Raw genomic sequence first — 13,220 nt, forward strand, 5'->3', positions numbered from 1 at the left:
GCAAGGAAATGATATGGAAGAAACTAGTAGAGAAGAAAATGGACCAATTGACATCGAGGCAATAAGTCAAGAACCCGAGGCAATTGGTGATGCTTTGTTAGTCGAACCAAATCCAGTTTTGGGGAGATGCACTGCACCACTGTGGTTAAGACAAATGCTTATGCCAAGAGGCGAGGTAGTAGCGGCCCATACAGCTGAGGACATACAAGGGTTAATAGAAAAGGGTGATAGCGAGAACCAAAAACAAATGGCAAGAACGGTGGCAAGGGTAATCAGGAGCGACAATGATGATCACTGAAAGGTTCAGATTGCTATTCCAACAGTCAACAAGGCAGTGAATGAGATTGCGGCCCAAGAATACGAGATAGTAGAACATAACTTGGGAAGGAATACAGATGATATGGAGTGTGAGGAGGTCCAGGAAGGTATAGCATCAATCAGAGAAAGGTTAAGGAAGGCAAATGAAAGGATAGTAAAGTTGGAGGGTGAGAACAAATATTGGAGAGATAGCCAGCCCATCCGACAGCTGCACCAGGCAGCCCTTCCTCAAGACAGCGGGAGCAATTCAGGAGAGATATCAGCTCAACTACATGAAGTCAGGGATTGGGTCCATGATACAATCCAAGATGGGCGAAATTTCTTGCCTTCCTTCATCTCAACATTCTAGTCATTAGTGGCCGTTAGAGACAAGTTCAGGTTATTCAAAGAGGAGTGGAAAGGTTTCCTTCCCATCAGAGATTTGGCTATTCCTAGGCTACAGGTGTTCATTGGGCTACTAGAGGCACATTTGCAAAGGGCCAGGTTGGTCGATGAGAGAGGATTGAGTATAGTTGAATCTTGGTTTGTTGCGTTGACTACCAGATTTAGAACACTTGAAGAGATACATAACGAGATTGCATGATACAGTCCAAGCGTCGACACTTCTCAACCATGATGAGTGACGTTGGGGTGGCACTTGATTTTGAGGATATCAGAGAAGAGGATGTCAATGAAACAGATTTCGGATCAAGATTGGATAAGTTGGGAAAGGTTGCTATCAAGAAGATGCATTTGGGCACCCTTTCCTCTCTCAGTGCTTTTATTGGATTTGTGAAGGAATATGAGAAGGATCATGAAAAGATACTACAAGCAGCGAACAGCGTGGTGAAATCAGCGGAACTCAAGGCGAAGCACACACCTTGTCCTCCTATGGGAGAAGTTAATGAAAGGCTAGCTAAGTTCATTGCCTTAACTAAGAAAATGAAAGAAAAAGGAAGATTTATATTAGAAGATCATTTGATGTAAGCCCAAGTGGCAATTTCCCTTTCTTCTAGAATATGACAAGTGTCTATTTTTGATTGGCCACCATTTTGGTGCCTTCTCATTGGTTGCCACTTTTTGCACTTTTTTTATTCGTCCATTGATGAGGTGGCAACTTCTCATTGGTTGATGGGGTGGCAACCCTAATTAGGATTTTGAGGATCCAATCTGGATCGTTGATCTTGTTTTGATCTCCACCGTTAGTTGTATTTTTGGCCCCTATAAAAGGCCATTTGCGCTCATTTGTAAAGGGTCGGAGAAATTGTTGCGAAAATAATACCAAAATTGCTCTCTTTTTCATTGTTGCAAGTGGCATGTTGATTAAGAACATTGGGTATTATTGCATGTTTTCTACTTCCACATAGTTAGATTTCTTTTCAAGTTGTTGAAGCAAATTTCATTTCAAGTTATTTAAGTGAGAGTAATAATTCTGATTCATTATGAGTGAATCAATATTTCCTAGAATGTAGCTATCCAAGTCATTTTCTTCTAGAGCCAATATGATTCTAAACTTCCAAGCTCTGAAGTTTGAGACACCTTTTAGCCTATCCTCAACCTTCAATCCATTCACCGTCGTGACAGTAAAGAATTTGCAGAGGAATGGAGATCAAATGTTCAAATTGCATAAGTTATATGTCTGATTATGATCTTCAGAACCTGCTATGATAGGATGCTGAATTTTATATCAGACTAATGGCAATTTCAAGTTCTATATATATAAACATTAATTTATTATATGTTATTACTTTGATTAATATAATTAATAAGTTTTACATATATAGGATAAATAATTAACAATAATTAAATAATTAATATAATTAATTATTCAATTATTAAATAAAAGTAGTTAAATTAATTAATCTCTTCAAACAATGCTTCATATTTCTTGAGACATATGTAAGCCTCCTGAAGCTATCTTCAACAATATATCCATATACTAGGCTTAAGATGAATAGATAGACAGAAGGCTTTGAAGAAAAGTGATGTGGAGATTATTCCAGTTGAGGATAAAAATGCATATTCAGATCTCATGAGCCATGTTGAGAAACCTGGAATGAAGATTGGGAGTTTGGAGTTAAGATACCATATGGTTGCTTTGTAAAACAGACCTAATTAGGCCTAATTGCAGCATACCAGTCAATTTTTGAGGGTTTTGTTCCAAAACAACCCTACCTGAATTTTTGATATGTTCTCAAGGGGCATCAAAGATACTTAAATGGTAATTAGAATTTGAGTACTGGGTCTGCCTTGGAAGATGTGCTAGAAAAACCCGTTGCGAAGTACTACTAGGGAGATTAGGCCATAAAAGGAGAAATCCAGTGCTTGAAAGTTTGAAACTTGCATTTGAAGGTTGAAAACCATCGTTGTTGTGAAATATGTTATCAATCATATGGAAGCGATCCTTACTCTACATCAGATTGGCATTACACTCTCTTTGACATGACTTTTATTTGGTAATCATCTTATATGTTGGATGTTTTCCCACATTGGTGCTGCTAGAGTTTATATGACTTCATAACCTGCATTCAACTCACTCCTTCACGAACATAGGCCCATGCCTATTCTTGTCTTCCTCCCTTGTACTAGGCATCATGGGTTGCGCACTACGCCTGATGTGATGCTGCTTCCTGGCCCTATGTGGTGATTTGGCAATGTTTGACCAATTAGCGACTTGTGCATTTGATTTGGGGCTTGTTGTATTGGCTTGGTGCATGGTCATGGTTGCTTTGTACTAATTGGTGTGATTTATTTTCCAATATATCATCCATCTTCCTTAAAGATCCCTACTTTTTGTAGCAGTCAGGTTATTTGGAAGTTATATGATTATGTATTGGCTTTATCTTTGAGCTTTATTTTGAAAAATTATCGTAGATGCAAATGGATTTTTCTTTTATCTTGGAGAGGGGGAACTACTGGCAATGGAGAAATTTAGAATTACATATCTTAATGAGTGTGATTTATTGCCATGTTTGTATAATAGTCTTATTCCTGGCACTCCTTGTGAGAAAATTAATCGAGGCTAATGCCTGACATACTCCCTTAGGCACTGCATACTGCTATATTTATAGAAGGAGCTGTTGCAGAAATACTCGAGTCCAATAGAACATGCCTATGATTATCTTATAAGGTGCCCTCCAGCTTGTGGTAACTTGCAGATCTTAAATTTGAATTTAGTTCAATATTCTGTTAAGAAAGAGAGAAAAAAAAACTATATTGGTGTCTATAGATGGTGGAATAGGTCAATGGGACTGTAGCTTATGTTACAAGCTAGGGTTGCCTTTGCACCAAAACTTCGATATGTTAATGCCCAATACAACTGCTAGACTTATAGAAGACACATGAGGCGGTTAAGCCATTGTGAACCCTGTGAGGGATGCTGGCCCACTGCCAACAATCCCCCTCCCAGCATCACTCACAGTGGCCTGCCTAGATTCAAACCTGTGAGCTAGCTGTAATACCACTTGGTACAAGCTAGGGTTGCCGTTGCACCCAAAGATCAACTTTTTAATGCCCGATATAACCTTTAGAGTTATAGAAGATATAGGAGGCAGTTAAGCCATGTCGCAAACCCCGCAAGAGATGCTGGTCCACTGCCAGCAAATTACAACTAGAGTATACAAAGAGAGCATTTAATAGGGTGTACAAGACTCGTACACACATATTATCTATTAGTTTTGAATATCATATATAAACCATATAGAAAGAAATATAGAAATTAGATTAGTGTCTGTGGATGACAAAATAAGTTGATGGGATTTAAATCACCGTCTCAGTGTAGGCAAAGGAAACTTTCAACAGGCTGAACAAACCTGTCAGCTTCAAATATCACCTATTAGCCTGCCAATTTATCTTTTAAAAGACTATTATAAAATTTCTATACTCCATAATTATAAATTTCTCAAAACATCTGCCAGCTCGAATGATACATCAGTTTTATTGAGCAGAGTCGCAACAAAACTATATGACAAAAGCATGGACTCAAAGACTGAATATTGTGATGAAAACTTACAGTTTATCTTGTGTTGGCAACAAGTGATCTTCTATAAAGATTTTGATCGGACTTTTTTTTCCATTTTGCAGCTGATTACTCTCCCTTTCTTGGCATTGAAAAGGGAGCTGTCCTACAGGAAGCTCGTGTTTTTAATGATCCTCAACTGGATGCCAGACGCTGTGCACAGGTTTGCACTTGGAGCATTTCCTAGATTATAAAAATTTAGTGTGAAATTTCTGCATTGTTTTTGCTGAATGGTACTGATTTTATCATTGGGTTTCAAATTCGTTTGTTGGAATGTTAATCAGGTGATCACCAAGCTTTTGTATTTGATCAACCAGGGAGAGACCTTTACAAAGGTTGCTATGTTTATCATTATTTGAATATTTTTTTGCATCTACATGATCTGGATCTTATGGATTCTGAAGCTTTTAGATAGTTCTTGAGACTTAAAAAGATTGTTTCCTGTTTGTATCAGGTTGAAGCTACAGAAGTTTTTTTTGCTGTCACCAAGCTTTTCCAGTCTAAGGATACTGGTTTGAGAAGAATGGTTTATTTGATCATCAAGGAGCTTTCTCCTTCTGCTGATGAGGTGATAGGTTGTTAATTACCCGTCTTTTACATCTTTGGATCATCTGATTTTTTAACAGTATAAATTTCTTAAAATTCATGACATGTTTCACAGGTTATTATTGTTACAAGTTCATTAATGAAAGACATGAATAGCAAAACCGATATGTACAGGGCCAATGCGCTACGAGTTTTATGCAGAATCACTGATGGTGCTTTGTTGGGTCAAATTGAGAGATATCTAAAACAAGCCATTGTTGATAAAAATCCTGTTGTCGCCAGTGCTGCTCTTGTCAGTGGAATTCATTTACTTCAGGTATAGTTGCAGTCCACCAGCAGCAACAAATTCAATTAATTCATAAGTTAGGTACCTTTCTCCTTAATTTGCTGCCAATGCATTTGTAGACCACTCCAGATATTGTGAAGCGTTGGAGTAATGAGGTACAAGAAGCAATTCAGTCCCGTGCTGCTCTTGTACAATTTCATGCAGTAGCCTTGCTTCATCAGGTTTGATTACGCACCCTAATTCTTACATGCTGAAATCTAGTTTATTTGATTTTACACAGTTATTTGTATATATGTTGACTTCCTTCAATAGTTCTAAAGCCAGTTGAGTTGCTTTGCTCTTATCTAGCATAGTTTTAGATTGCATCTTTGTTTTGGTGTTTTCCTAAGTTTTAGCCCAATGGCTGGTCAGTGCGATTTTATTTGTTTTTCAGCATGCATATAAAACTGGATGATTTACCTGCATTCATGTTCTTTCAAGGTTTAAACTGATTTCTTTTCTTTTTCAAGTAACTTTTGTTGGTTTAAGAACTTACAGGCCATGAAAACTATTAGTTTATTGAATATAAATAAAACTGGCATTAACTGTTGGTTATTTGCTGTGTAGCAATGATATTGTGTTGAGTTGGACCACTGAGCTGGTATTTTTAATGAAACTGGAGTTTATACAAAAAAAATTGCTTTGTTTTGAAAAATTCACCAAAAACCCACAATTTATTAAATAAATCATAAGAATTATTAAATGTACTGCAGTTCTTGGCGGGGTTTTAAAAAAACTGCCTTCTTTTTTGCTTTATTTTTTACTGTTTACACTCTAAGAGTTAGAATTGTGTTTTTGATGTTGTATTGTACTCTTAATAGAAATTGTACTTGATTTAGAATTTGACACTTTTTTATAATATTTGAGTCTTAAGTTATAGACATAGTTTACCATTTGTAATTGGCAATATTATACATATTCTATTTTTATATTTGTTTATATTTTTAAGCACTATGTTTGTTAAGAATTAATGAGAATACTTTTTTCTCCATTTGCACAGATGGTTGATCGTTTTTCCGTTTACTGATTATCTTTCACATTTTAAATCAAATAATTTTATTCCACTTACACTATCAGTTTGCAATGTAATGTAATGCTACTGTGGCTTTTGCCATTATGGTATTATCATTACCCTGTTTATGTTCTTAAATAGTAGGATGAAAGGTATTAGTAAAACATAAAGAAATGGGCAGCTGTTAGATATCTGGTACTGGTTTCTTAGACATTTGAATCCATGGATCACTGTGAGCCCAACACATGAAATTCATTTTTTACCTAAGTCACCCTGTGTTTCAGGGACAGGATAGAGCAGGGACATCGGGATGAGTTCAAGTATGGGGACATGAAGGAGCCTTTTTTTGGGGAACGACAGGGGGAGACTATTAGAAACTAGGAAAAATGTAAAAAATATAGAAATTTTCTGATATTAACATGAGAGTAGTCATAAGACAATCATCATATACATTATAAAACCTCAACACATAATATTTTAATTGCATTCTATGATGAAAGCCATATTACGCAAGTAATTGGTAAAATACTTGCTTGTTATTAACAGAGACCGGACGGTCAATTTATACAAAAGAATGAGATGATGTTTCCTTAGGAAACGATCGTAAAGAATAGAAACATTCTATTCTATAGAAAGCAAAAAAAAGAGAGCAAACTAAAGCTAATTAGATATTTACAATAGATATCCATTAACTAATATGGACGACTTATCTATTATTGTAATACCCTCCCTTAATGGTTTATCTATGCACAACACCAAGCTGTCCTTTGAATTTGACAAACTTATCAGGACCAAGAGGCTTGGTGAGAATGTCTGCAGTCTGATCTATGGTAGGAACATATTGCAAATCTCTATTCCCGTCTTCAACCAATTGTCGCATGTAATGACAGTGAACATCCACATGCTTGGTTTGTTCATGGAAGACTGGATTTCGTGCTAACTTGATAACGCCTTCGTTATAAACAAACAGAGTAGTCGGTCTTGTTGGTGACATCTGCATATCCCCAAGCATCTGACGAAGCCAAACAACTTCACATCTTGCCTTAACAGTCCCTTTGTATTCAGCCTCTATAGAAGAGAGAGAAACTGCCTGCTGCTTCTTACTGGTCCATGTGACTGCACCGAGTCCCAAATTGAACACATATTCAGATGTTGACTTTTTATCATCAACAGAGCCTGCCCAATCTGAATCTGTGAACCCACTAAGTTTAGGATTAGAACTTTGAGAGTACAGCAGTCCATAATCTGAAGTGCCCTTCATGTAATGAAGCACAAGTTTTGCTGCCATCTAATGATCAGCCTTAGGAGCTGTCATAAAATGTGAAATATAGTTGACTGTGAAGCTGATATCAAGCCTAGTAGCAAAGAGGTAGATGAGGGTACCTACTAGTTGCCTGTATGTAGTATCAACGGAAGGAGAATCAGACTTTGTTGATAACTTGAGACCTTTCTCCATAGGTGTAGATGCAGGTTTGCAATCCTACATATGGAATTTGTCTAACATGGCCTTGGCATATTGGACTGAGAGATGAATATACCAAAAGATTGTTGCCAAACTTCAACACCTAGGCAATAATGCATGAGCCCAAGGTCAATCACATCAAAAGACTGGCATAAATTCTGTTTGATTCCTTGAATCAAAGATGTTGAAATGCCAGTGATGATCATATCATCCACATAAATAACCAGAAGGATGATGTCACTGTCAATAGTCTTGATGTATAGATTTGAGTCTGAAGAACTCCTCTTGAAGCCTTGATCGCTGAGGTACTTATCAATTTTTATGTACCATGTCGGAGGGGCCTGCTTCAAGCCATAGAGAGCTTTTACCAATACGAGAACCTGATGGTCTTTACTAGCAACCTTGAAACTAGGAGGTTGCGTCATGTAGGCCTCTTCATGGAGATCACCATTCAGGAAAGAACTCTTGACATCCATCTGATGAACCTTCCAACCAAACTGTGCTGCCATGGCTAGAATTGATCTGATGGTGCTCATCTTTGCAGTAGGAGCAAGGGTCTCCTCATAATCAATGCCCTGACACTGAGAAAAACCCTTCGCCACTAAATGAGCTTTGTACTTATCCAAAGTACCATTGGATTTGTATTTGATTTTGTAGACTCATTTGTAGCCAATGGGTTTCTTCCCTAGTGGAAGATCAGAGAGGACCCAGGTGTTGTTCTTTAGCAGACTTTGGTGTTTAGATGTCATGGCTTGTTCCCACTCTGGAATTCCTTTAGCCTCAGAATATGTTTGAGGTTCAAACACACTGTGAATGTTGGCCATGAGAGCAAAGTTAATAGAATCTGTAGTTTTGCTCTTTTTCCGAGCAGTTTTCCCATCAATGAGCTCATCATCATGAAGATCAACAAGCATTTTAGCCCACCACTTAGGCCGGATAGGAGACTGACCAACATTAGTACTAGGAGATGCTTGATCAGCAAGATCCTCATTAGAAGAATCTAGATCAAACTCAAATGAAGCATCTACAAAGCGAGGTGATCTTGTAGGAGAAGCCAGAGGTGTTTGTACAGGTATCATTGGTATAATTGGAGTTGCAGGAGCTATTGGAGCCGAACTCCCAAATCATGAGCCTGCATAGGCTGGTTTGTTGGATCAAGAACAGGAGAAACAGGTATGAAAGGTTCTCGCTGCTCATCAAAGACGACATCACGACTGTAGATGAGACGAGATGTCTCAACATCGATCAGGCGATAGGCTTTGTGAAGACTGCTATATTTAGCAAGCACGAGTTTCTAACTCTTGGCATCCAACTTGGTGTGTGACACATTAGGGATCCAAACAAAAGCAAGGGAGCCAAAAATCTTTAGGTGACTGATTCTGGGCTTGTGACCTAACTAGGCCTCTTCTGGAGTTTTACCTTTGATTGCCACTGTGGGTGATCGGTTCAACAGATAAATAGTAGTGTTAACTGTTTCTACCCAAAACTGTTTCAGAACATGTCTGTGTTCGAGCATGAAACGAACCATCTCGGTGATTGTCTTGTTCCAATATTCAACTACACTGTTCTGTTGTGGTGTGTGGGGTGTGGTTAACTGGCGTTTGATGCCATGTATATCTAAGAAGCTGGAGAAAACATTAGAACAAAATTCCCCCCCCCCATTGTTTGATCTAAGAGTAATAATACATTTCCTAGACTCTTTTTCAACTAAAGGTTTAAAGTTTTGAAATGCAGGAAATGCATCTGATTTCTTTTTAAGGAAATACACCCACATTTTTCTACTGAAATCATCAACAAACAACAAAAAAATATCTGGACCCAAGAACAGAAGGAGTGGCCATAAGGCCGTAGATATAGGCATGAACAAGTTGAATGTCATGTCCCCTTTCTAAAGTGGACATCAGAGACGATAGAGTTAGCTTATCAGGGAGTCTGGTAGGTTGACAGTGGTGTTTAGAGACCCAGTCAGGGTATATAGTGTTCAGATTTGGAGTTTCAAACAATAGGAGGGCAGTTGAGAGCAGTTCCTTAATTGTAGGAGTTTCCTACATTTTAGGAGGTGGAGATGGGTTATAGTCTTGAGTCTCTACGAGATCATTCTATGGTTTCAGTTTTGGGAGATTCAGAGACGTTCCTATTTTTTTGGAGTATCCCTAATTTTGAGGGATGAGACTGTCTGTTATTTCAGATTATTTGGCATCAGTCACAGGAGGTGACGAGTTCAGTTTCACCTTGTAGAGGTGTTTTGGCTATCAGTTCGCTATTTGGGAAATATTTTAATATATTTAAATATTCTCCTAGTTGGCATTTTAATAATTTAAATAAGGCTAAGTTATAGCCATTTTGGAGTAATAAGGGGTTTTTTGGCCTCATTTGAGTGAATATCCCTTGATGTAATAGCTCGTTGGAAAGGTCTTGAACTTTTCTAAATATTTCTCTTTTGACTCGGAGTATTTCGGTGAATGGATTTCTTTCTATTGGGAAAAAGGTCATTTTCTGGATACTTCCACTTTAAAAATGAGAAATATATTATTTTATAACCCAACGCCACATGGGGACACTTTTAGGGTTCGAGCTAAGCTTGGTGGGTTATAAGGAGGTAAAGACAAAGTTCGAAGGCATTATTGACATATTACATCTTGGATTTGTGATTTGGGCTCTGATTGAGCTTTCAATACTTGGGACACCAACCCTACTTGCTTTGCCTGTTTGGGACGTAACCCCCAAAATAGTGGTTTGGATTTGTTGCAGTCAGAAGCATCTTGGAGATTGTGCATTGTTTCTTTTGGAGAACGCAATATTGAATCAAAATTTTAGCTGGGGTTTGGACATTCTATCTACGTGCGGGCACTTTGCAGCTATATGGCAGCACCTGGCAGCCATATTCCTTCCCACGTGCAGCATTAGAGAGCTGGAACTTGGCCGTAGCTTCCTTCTGGGCTTGTATTTCTCCTTTATGCCTTCAATTTGGGTTTATCCTTGGTTGTAATCATCTAGATATTATTGTAAATCTTCATCTGGTTACAAATTAGGTTTTATATTCAAAAATCTGCGTGAAGCGAAATTGCTTTGATTGTATTTGGAATATATTTTCAGAATTGGTTCATGTTATTGTACTTCTATTAATACTTGTTGAAAAATCATCAAAAACATAAAACAATCAAACTCTTCTACAACTTTTGTCTAGTTTTGCAAGAAAATTTTAATAAATAGGGAAAACAAATTTAAAAATATAAAATTACAGCAGATCAGGGGAAGAGATCCATCTTTCCTTGAATTACCTGAGAAGCTTACCATGAATCGCTAGTGGTGAAAGGTGTGCGATGTTGCTTCCCAGCCTGGCATGCATCACAAACTCCAAGCTGTTGAGTTTGAATCTCTGGCAATCCAAGAACAAGTCCATTTCGAGCAAGCTGTGAGATATAATGCACATCTAAGTGCCCATATCACTAATGCCAAAGTGTGTTGACAGAAGATTGCCGAGCAGCCATAGCTATGTCCTAAGAATCACTAGAATCAATAAGTTTGAAAAGACCATGATCCTCTAGACGCACTGCAATAGTAGACTTAGTCGTCCGATCAGTGATCGTGCATTGATGTGAACTGAAGGTGACTGCCAAGTGTGGAGAATGTCGCAACAACTGACTGACTGAGTGTAGATTTAGTTTCATCCCTGCAACATAGTACACATCAAGGAATATGAGATTCCTCCCAACAAATTGAATCTGAATGTTGCCTTTACTGTTAGCTGTGTACTCTTCTTTGCCACCAAAAATAACAGAGTCTAAATAAGGCTGGTAGTTAGTAAACTAGTCTTTGCGGTGAGTGAAATGACGAGAAGCACTTGAATCAATGTACCGGACAGACGACTTCACATGATCTGCAGGTCTTTTAGCCATGAAGGCGTAAAAAGCAGATTTCGCCTGCTCAGTGTGCTCTGCACTGTTTGCTTTGGGCTGCGAACCTGATTGCTTAGACTGTGTGGTCAAGTGTTTTCGATATTCAACCTTCATGTGTCCAAACTTGTGGTAGTAGTTGCATTGAATGTTCTTCTTTTTAGAACCATCTGATGCTAGAGTAGAAGAGTTCTACCGAGATGGCTGCTGAAACTTGCCTTTATCCTTCTAAAAGGATTTTGCAACAAAGGTTTGCTCTGTGGAGGTGGAACTGGAGCTGCTACTGAATTGTTGTTTCCACCGATTTTGCTGAAGCAGCAGTGTGCATATATCAGTGAACTTCAAATCAAAACTAGAAGATGTGATGTTGAGAGTCTCGATAAAATGCTCATAGGATTTTGGTAAACTCCAAAGAGTGATAACCACAATATTCTCTTCCTCCATCTTGTGACCGATGGTAAGTCTCATGAAGACTTTTGAGATGTGTCCAGATCTCGGTAGTTGTCTTGCCGGATGGAATCTAAGAAAGCTGATCATTAGCCACAGATAATTTGAGAAGCATCACTGCCTCTCGATTTCTCAAATCCCATGTATCTTGATCAGGACCAGGAGAAGTCGGATGCTTCATAACAACCAGAACAAGTTGATTGGTGTTCCAATATTAAAAAATTGCGATGATCCGCTGCTTCCAGGTGCCGTAATTTCAACCATTGAATTTGGAGTTATGCTCGAGCAGAATGTTTGTCAAAGATGCCATGGCACGTTTTTCAACGAAAAATTGTGAAAATCTATGCAGGCACGTTCTTTGAGGCAAGAAACAAAAGGCCTAGAAAAATCAGAGGGGGACCCAGAAGAGAGCTCGAAAAACTCAAAAGGAATATGTTGTTTTCTAGATCCGTTGGCTCAAAAATCGAGGCACCCAGAAAAACGGATGACAACCCAGTTGAGCTCTCAAAAAACCCACCAAAATTTTGAAATCAAAAAAAAATTTCGAACATAAATTAGTGTTTCGAGCAAAAAATTTAGCTGGCGGCCATGGAGGTTGAATTTGCAAAAAAATGTTGATTTTTTGGAAAAATGGTCGATTTGGCAGTGGCAGGTGTTTGTTTTGATTAAAAAACACAGAGCCGTCTAAAAACGACTGTGTTTGACCTCAAAAAAATGTGGATTCGGCAGGAGCAGAGCCATCTAAAAACGACAACCAGGAACAACTAGGTTGTGTGCCGTAGCAGAAGAAACTAGACTCTGTTCCACGATTTTTCAAGGGAAAAAAACGCCAAGAAATATCTGCGAGCTCCATGTAGATACTTGGATAAAGAAAATGGACCATGATTTGTACAGGGTTTTCAAACCCGAGTTTTGGCTGATTTGGATTTCTCCAGGCAGAAAACCCTAGGCAGGTTTTAGAGAAATTAACTGAATTTTTTTTGAAAAAATTTAAACAAATAATTTTAAGAAGAAATTGTAAATTTTTCCAAAAAAGTTTAAGTATTAGCTCTGATACCATATTATGAAAGTAATTGGTAAAATACTTGCTTGTTATTAACAGAGATCAGACGGTCAATTTATACAAAAAAATGATACGATGTTTCCTTAGGAAACGATCGTAAAGAATAGAAACATTCTATTCTAGAGGAAGCAAAAAACGAAAGCAAACTAAAGCT

At 38.0% G+C, this 13,220-nt stretch overlaps 1 protein-coding gene across 1 annotated transcript in view; it reads left to right on the forward strand.

Moving 5' to 3' along the window:
- The window catches only part of LOC149532409 (coatomer subunit gamma-2-like), a 102,039-nt gene that overhangs the window by 24,723 nt on the left and 64,096 nt on the right, over window positions 1–13,220 (forward strand). Inside the window, exons 2-6 of the mRNA XM_089806936.1 lie at window positions 4,381–4,478; window positions 4,600–4,650; window positions 4,770–4,883; window positions 4,977–5,177; window positions 5,267–5,368. Of these exons, the coding sequence (XP_089663062.1) occupies window positions 4,381–4,478; window positions 4,600–4,650; window positions 4,770–4,883; window positions 4,977–5,177; window positions 5,267–5,368 (566 nt within the window). The remainder of the gene's footprint in view (window positions 1–4,380; window positions 4,479–4,599; window positions 4,651–4,769; window positions 4,884–4,976; window positions 5,178–5,266; window positions 5,369–13,220) is intronic.

Source organism: Cupressus sempervirens, chromosome 10, assembly GCF_028749045.1.
Source record: "Cupressus sempervirens isolate cs-2001-9-10 chromosome 10, ASM2874904v1, whole genome shotgun sequence".
Classification (NCBI taxonomy): domain Eukaryota; kingdom Viridiplantae; phylum Streptophyta; class Pinopsida; order Cupressales; family Cupressaceae; genus Cupressus; species Cupressus sempervirens.